The sequence below is a fragment of the Prionailurus viverrinus genome, chromosome C2 (genome assembly GCF_022837055.1).
Source record: "Prionailurus viverrinus isolate Anna chromosome C2, UM_Priviv_1.0, whole genome shotgun sequence".
In the NCBI taxonomy this organism is placed as follows: Eukaryota; Metazoa; Chordata; class Mammalia; order Carnivora; family Felidae; genus Prionailurus; species Prionailurus viverrinus.
Genome location: NC_062569.1, coordinates 78,277,337 through 78,285,064, shown reverse-complemented (window position 1 = coordinate 78,285,064; position 7,728 = coordinate 78,277,337). Strand labels below are relative to the sequence as shown.

The window sequence follows — 7,728 nt, the reverse complement described above, 5'->3', positions numbered from 1 at the left end:
GCCGGCGCCTCGCAGCCAATCAGCGCAGTACACTTCACCTCCGAGGAGGCGCGGGCGGCCAGTTAGGCTTCCGAATTGCAGCCGCAGCTCAGGGCCTATTAGAGGAGAAAACGTCAGAGGATCGCGCCGCCGCAGGAATCCGCTCAGGCCCGGTAGCGGCGAGTCGTAGAAATCTACGTAAAAAGGAGGTCGGGGCGAAACGATGCCAAGCGAGGGCACCCGAGGTATAGGAATTCCCCCCGCCCGCCTCCTCGGACTCTCCACCAATCACGAAGTCCCTCCTGCAGCACTGACCAATTGTGGGAGGGAGGGTTTACCTCGGTTACAAGTCTCGGAATTTCATTCATGTACAGCTTTGAGCTGGATGCGGGAGCAGAGGGACTTTGGAGGAATGGGCGGAGACAATTACTCTACGCCAAACGTAGGGCGGACGAATTGCTTAGGAGAACTTATTTACCCTCTTCGAACAATCCCGGAAGAAAATTGCCTGGGTTTCTCGGAGAAGAGGCTATGGAGGCAGACATACTTAGGTTCGGATTCGGCTTCCACCACTTCTTAGCGGTGAGAACATCCCCCCTCCCAACAACCCCCCCCCCCCCCCCCCCCCGTCTAGCCTAAGCTTTATTTTTATAAACCTGAGGCAAAACATTTTACTGGCAATGTTGTGAAACTTTAAAGGGAGAAAAGCTGTAAACCGTCTAGCACAGCGTCTTGCACAGTAAACACGCAACGAATAACTATCATCACACTTATGAGAACTCTTTGATTCGCCCCACCTGCTTTTGTTCATCTGATTAATTGCACCACCACCTACTTGTTCACGACAAAATTGTAGGTGTCTACCTTGATTCCTCCCCTTGTGTCCCCTATCCAAATCTTTGCCTTGAAACTGTATCCTGAATCTTTTCTGCTCCTGTACATCTCCACTACCTCTCAGGGCCAAGTCACATCATCTCTCACTTGGCAAGGCCTCCTAAGTGGTTTTCCTGCCTCCACTCTTAATATTTTAGTATCTCGTGTTCACTCCTGACCCCCATCCCCATGATATTTTACAAACATATCAGATCCTGTCGTTACCCTGCTCAAAAGCCCCGAATGGCTTTTCACTGCATTTAAAATAAAACCCCAACTCTTTATGATAGCTTGTAAAACTCTGTATGTGTCACAAGAAAGCTGGAAAAAGAATTTTTAAAGCTTAAGATGATCTGTACCTGCACCTAGTATACTCCTTACCATGTTCCAGCAAAACTGGTTTTTTTCTTTTTTAAATACACCAAACTTATTCCTCCCTAAGGCCTTTGTTCTAGCTTTTCTCTCTGACTGAAGCACTCTTCCCTTAGTTCTTAACATGGGTGACTCCTTTTTCCACTCAAATCTGTTGGAATGTCACTACTTCAGAGAAGACTTCCTTGACCAACCAATCAAAAACAGCCCCTACTGAGTCCCTTACTCATACACCATCCTATTTTTTTCCATCCCTATCCCCCACACTCACACAACTGGATGCCAGTTTCAAGACAGCATGAACCTGGACTGTTTTGTTCACACCTGAATAGAACAGCACCTTAGAATGAAGCCTGCCACAGAGTAAAAGTTGCTTCGACTGCGATTTTCATATGATGGCTTATTCTTCAGTCCTCAGCTCAAATTCAGCATTGACCCCCCCTACCTCCCCCTCCAAATTCATAGCGCTTATTAATATCTGAAATTGTCCAATTTTTTCCTTAATACATATTATCTATTCTTCCTATTAAAATATACACTCCAAAAAAGGATCTTATCTATTTTGTTCACTGCTGTGGTCCTAGTGCCTAGCACTGTGCCAGACACACAGTTGTGCTCAATAATCATTGCTGTTGGAACAAAGGCATAAGAGGTGACAGAATCTGTTCAAGGTAGTGGTGCAGCTTGAATTCGCACCCAGATCTGTTTGAATCCAAAGACCCTGTCTCCTGGCTCATAGAGGGAAGAGGAAGATAAGGTTACTGCTTTCAGGAAAACGCCTAATAGGGGATGCCACATCAAAGAGAAACTAAATTGCATTTTATCGCCTTATTTACTTTTGTATCTCCCACACCTATAGAGGCCCTAAACGAACTAAGAAACCAGGAAATGGCTAAAAATCATTACGGGGAGGCTTCGAGGAAGGAGTGATGTCTTCTGTAGGGTGGAATCCAAAAAAGCTTCGTGAAGGCCCTAACGTGGCAGGACAGCTAACAAAATTAAGGAGCTAATCCTGGGGGGTTGCTTCAGAGGGCCTGGGTTTCTATCCTGGGAGCTCTCTTGCTGTGTGACCTTAGGGGTCTATTACTTTGACCTCTTTTACCTCTAGTTTACTTCTCAGTAAGTCAAGTGTACTTAACTTGAAGGGCTCTTGGGAAGACTGAGATAATAGCACATAAACGTGCTTTACACATTGCCGGCCCCTAGTAAACACTACAAACGTAAACTGTCATTGTTATATTACTGATCAAAGCGTGCTGACCTTACCAGCAGCTACTGGCTGACCTTGGTTGGGTGGAGCAATAAAAAAACTTGCTACTTCCCTGCGTGGGGAGGCGCGGCACCAGAAAGCGGCCAGGCCTGGCTCCAGGTCCCAGCACCGGGGACTCTCGGCCTCAGCCGAGTTTTTCTCAGTCCGCGGGAGAACCTGGCGGCCGCTCTAGCTGCGTGGGCCTCCGGTTCTCTGTGGTGCGAGGCCTGGCGCCTGCGCAGTGGAGGAGGCGGCGGGCGAGGGGCTGGGCCGGGTGAGCGGGGCGCGGCGGCACGCGGAGGGTGCGGCGGAGCGGCCGTGCCTTCGCAGGTAACTGCGCGCGGGCCGGCGCCAGGGAGGGAGGGTGGGGAGGCCGCCCTGGAGATGGCCGGGTTTCGGGCCCGCCACGGGGCCTGTCGGCTGGGCCATCCCGGTTCCCAGAGTCCGGCCGGGGAGCTGGTGCGGCCCCGAACCCGGACAACATCGGAGGTGTCGGCGAAGCCCCCAGAGGACCTCTGTGGTCTCAGGCCGCTGTCCCCGCCTGAAAAACCCAACCCCAGCCCTCCCCGGGGCTGCTCTTGAGAGCCACAGAGCCCTTGTTTGTTTACGAATTTAGCCGTCTGGAGTCTCGCAGTTAAATGGAGAGTTCGTACCCTGGCGTTTGGTCGCACACGTCAGGAACAGGAGTTCAGTATCTCACAGAGCAGTCGCTTTCCGTTTTGGGGCGAACTGAGATCTTTCTCACGTTAACTCCGATCTCTTTTACTCAGAACAACGCTAAGCCATTCCCTTGTATGAAGCCAGCTGTCGTTTAGCCTCTCACACCCTTCTTTCGGGTTCATGCTCCCACATTCCTTTACCTGGCCCTTTGTGGCCTCACATCTAAGGCCACTCATTCTGGTAATCCTCTCCTGGATCCAGTCCCGTTTTCGGAGATTCTTCCCAAACTGGGTTCCTAAAGTACATTTGTGAATAACACGGTTCTCAAGTCAGACAGACTTGAATTCTGATCCAGAACAGTGCCAACTTAAGAGTGTGAGTAAGTCCCTTGACTTCTCTAAGCCTCAGTGTTCTCATCTGAGAATGGGGACAATCATATTATCTCCAGATGGTTGAGAGAACGGAAGGAGGTGAAAATGAAAAATATTTAGCGTGCTACCTCGCAGGTATTAAGCATTCGACTGATGTCAGTTATTTTTGGAGCAGATAATTCCCCAAAGACACATGCCTTTTTTGGAATGAAAGGCAAAATACAATTATGGCAATAAAACATTTTCCACCAGTCGTATAAGGAAGGTTTTTTAAAGTGATATTTTTAATGCTGAGGATTGCTCAATGGTCAAGTGGTACCCCTTGGTCAAGTGATGATACAGTTTGATACAGTCATCTTGGAAAGCAATGGGAATATGTATCTGGAGCTTTAGAAATGTCATTTACTTCATTTCACAAATGCACATCTGAAAAATTTCCCAGAAATAATCATAGTGCAGAAAATACACAGAAAGATAGTAATATAGCATTAATTATAACATTTAAACTCTTCATTATTTTAATTGACGTATAGTTGATACACATTGTATTAGTTTCAGTCGTACAACGTAGTGATTTGACAACTATATACATTACAAAAATACCACAAGTGTGGGTGTCATCTGTCACCAAAGTTAGTACAGTATTATTGACTAGATTCCCCATGCTGTACTTTTTATCCTCGTGACTTATTTTATAACTGGAATTTTGTACTTCTTAATCCCTTTCACCCTTCACCTACATTTAAGCTTTTTTTTATAGTGGAAAATTTTAACATACACAAAAGTAGAATAGGTAAATAAACCCCCGTGTGCTCATCACCCCGCTTCAACAATGATCAGTATTTTGCGTGCCTTGTTTTTGTGAAAACTTTTAAACCTACGTAATGTCTGAAAATAGGAGAACAGGTGAATACATGCGGGTACATTTATTTACAGTGCTATGAACTTTTAAAATCACAGAATTGTATATATGGTATTATCGCACATTTGAAAATTCAAAAACTAACCTCCCGTCTGTGTAGAAAAAGAGATAGAAAGGAAACACAAGAGTATGTTAACTAGTTTCCCTTTGATGGTGGGACAGTGGATGATTTCTTCCCCTTCTGTTTTTAGCTAGAACTATCCCATAAAAATTGTATATTGTTGTTAAAACCAAGAACCAACAAGCAAAATCTAAAAGCACTGCACCTGAGCTAAGCACAAAGAATATGCCAGAACGGGTTCACTGTTACAGAGAATAAAGATGATCTATTTTTGCAGCCTATGCTCGTGTGAGTATCCATCTGCCTCGTGTTAGTGCTTCATATTGAACTATATGTCAGTTAACATCCAGAGTTTTAACCTACCATCCTCTATGTGTAAGTGATTTGACTTGGAAGTTTTATCCCCCTTATTTTGACTACCATTCCCCCTCAGGGCAGGCAAAGATGTCCTGTGAAGAGATGACTCATTTCTTCCTTTCCTGAGCAGGAACTCATACTTCATGCATCTACACTCTTCCTAAAACAACCACTTCAAACAATTCAAGGAAGATAATTCTGTTTCATCACAAAATGTTTCTTGTTCAAATGGGTTGGAGTGAGGTCTGACCAAGAATTCTGCTCTTGGTTGATGAACTAGATCTGCTTTTTAAACTGACCTAGTACATCTTAAAGTAGTTAAGGGAGGGGTCACCTTAAAGAAGCCGTGTAAGTGAAACAGAACAAAAAATCAAAAGAAAATGCATAAATGAGTTTTGTTCAAATCGGTTTGTGAAAAAACTTTTGTTTCGTAGGTATGCCAAGAAGTCTTTTCACACAGATGTCCTTAGAGATAATATGGATCAGTCCGGAGTTCTCCTCTGGGTGAAAGCAGAACCCTTTATAGTGGGTGCCTTGCAAGTCCCCCCTCCATCCAAGTTCAGTCTTCACTATCTCAGGAAGATATCCACCTATGTGCGAACCCGGGCCACAGAGGGGGCTTACCCACGCCTGTACTGGTCTACGTGGAGGCACATTGCATGTGGGAAGCTGCAGTTGGCCAAGGATCTGGCGTGGCTTTACTTTGAAATATTTGATAGTCTTGCAGTGAAGACACCAGAAGAGCGCCTGGAATGGTCCGAGCTTCTGTCCAACTGCATGTCTGAGGATGAAGTCGAAAAGCAAAGAAATCAGGTATAGATGTATATGTGTGTGTATGTGTGTTTCATTGTTTTGAGAAAGAAACTATTTGTAAGTTTTGTACTAGCTGTGCAGTGTGTGGTTTTAGGTGAATGATCATTGTGATCCCAAAGTGCCTTTTTTTTTTTTTTAAACAGTTCCAGTTGGGTGGTATTTAATGAATTAGCTCTTACTTAGCAATCCCTATTCACCTACTTCCAAAACATTACAAGAACACAGCAAATGAAAGAAGCAAATACTTTCATTGACTTTAAAAATATTTTAAGGTGAGGGGCACCTGGGTGGCTCAGTCCGTTAAGCATCCGCCTCTTGATTCCCGCTCAGGTCATGATCTCATGGTTTGTGAGATCGGACCCTGCACTGGGCTCACGCTGACAGTGTGGAGCCTGCTTGGGATTCTCTCTCCCTCCCTCTCTCTCGGCCCCTCCCTGACTTGAACACGTGCATGCCCTATCTCTCTCAAAGAAAGTTAAAAATATTTTAAGGTGAGTCAGTGCTTATGAACCACTGATACATTACAGTCAGGGCACCCGACTGTTTTTAAGTAAGCATCTGCTATGTGCTGGGATTTAGAGATGATTGGAATAGCATCTCTGCCCTCATGGAGCTCATAGTGTAGTAGGGGAGGTTGGTGTGTGAAAAAGTGCTATTTGATAGTGTAGAATGTACACTAGTAAAAGTGTAACGTAAAGGGCAGAAATAGAATAGGGAAGAGAGTGATTAGTTCCGGTGATCAGGAAAGACTTCACAGAGAAAGTATATTAATCAGAGTAGGCTCATTACAGTAATAAGCAATCCTGGCATTTCTGTGGCTTGGCACAGTTAACGGTTTATTTCTCCTTCAAGCAGCAGTATACCACAGGGCATCCGGTTGGATGGATCTCTAGGCGGCTGTTGTCCAAGCAATAACTCAGGGATCTAGTCATCTGTCTTTTGGAACCACAATTGTATTAGCTTTGCTGCAGTTAAAAACAAACAAAAATGAAATTCCAGTGGCTTATGGTAACAAAGGTTTGTTTCTTGCTTATTCTATGTGCAGCTTGCACTTTAGCTAGGCCTCTCTTCCAGGTGACGGCTTGGCTCTATGTGTCTCCTCATTTGGGGACCCAGGCTGAAGAAACATGTTCTGTGTTGGTCATGCCTATTCTTAGGACAGAAGGGAAGAGCAGCAGAGCAGGAGAAAGCTCACAATGCCTCTTAAAACTTTGGCTCTGATGTGACATAGACTGCAATGACTTTCATTCCATTGGCTAAAGCTTTGTCTTATGTCCATGTCTAAAATCAGGAAGTTGGGGAGATAAACTACCTCACAGGAGGTAAAGAACTCCTATGGCCATGTATCAGACCCAAAAGCCTCCCGGAGGATGGAAATGAATAATTGCAGGCATGATACAATTTTTCCCAGCCATGTCCACTAGGGTCTCGGAGTCTTTTACTGCCATTTCTTTTGGGAGAGTCAATAGTGTATGTCAATCCACCCACATTCCATTGACTATAACTCGGTTATACCATGTCTAACTTCAAGAGAGGCTGGGAAATACTATGTAGTCGTGTGCCCAGGAAGAAAAGCAAAGGTATATTTAGTTAGTACTAGTCACTCTCTGCCACATGTGGTAATATCTAAACAGGGTTTTGGAAATTGAAAGAAAGTGTTGCAAGCAACCAAGAGATAAAGAACAGTATAGTTATTCGTTAATTAAACATTTATCGAGTGTCTACTGTGTGTGAGGTACAGTAGTGGATGCTGGATACAGAGATGAATGAAACCTTCAAGAAGCTCCACATTTTTTGAGTGCTTGTTATGTGCTATGTGCTATGGTAATTACTAGGAATAGAAAAATGAAAAAGGCAAGGATCTTATAGTCTCTTGAATAGGAAGGTATATGAAGGAATAATGATAACGTATAATTATTCAATGGACGTATGTAGAAAATCAAGGAATTTTGCTGAGCATAAAAACGCCAGTCCCAAAAGGTTACATATTATATTTATATAACATTCTTGAAATGACAAAAATAGAGAACAGATAAGTGATTGTCAGGGATTAAGGAAGGGGTGGGTGTGG

The 7,728-nt window shown here is 44.4% G+C and overlaps 1 protein-coding gene across 8 annotated transcripts in view; it reads left to right on the top strand.

Annotated features, from left to right (window-relative positions):
* The window catches only part of TBCCD1 (TBCC domain containing 1), a 47,373-nt gene that overhangs the window by 7,542 nt on the left and 32,103 nt on the right, over window positions 1-7,728 (top strand). For 3 of the 8 annotated variants that reach the window (XR_007155597.1, XR_007155596.1, XM_047874953.1), the window contains exons 1-2: window positions 4,298-4,775; window positions 5,279-5,657. Coding sequence is in view for 6 of the 8 variants with exons in the window: in XM_047874953.1 (XP_047730909.1) it covers window positions 4,768-4,775; window positions 5,279-5,657 (387 nt within the window). In the remaining 2 variants the exon portion in view is untranslated. Of the gene's footprint in view, window positions 1-234; window positions 562-2,740; window positions 2,804-4,297; window positions 4,776-5,278; window positions 5,658-7,728 lie in introns of those variants that run through there. The other 5 variants (XM_047874955.1, XM_047874954.1, XM_047874957.1 and 2 more) reach the window with 5 other exon arrangements.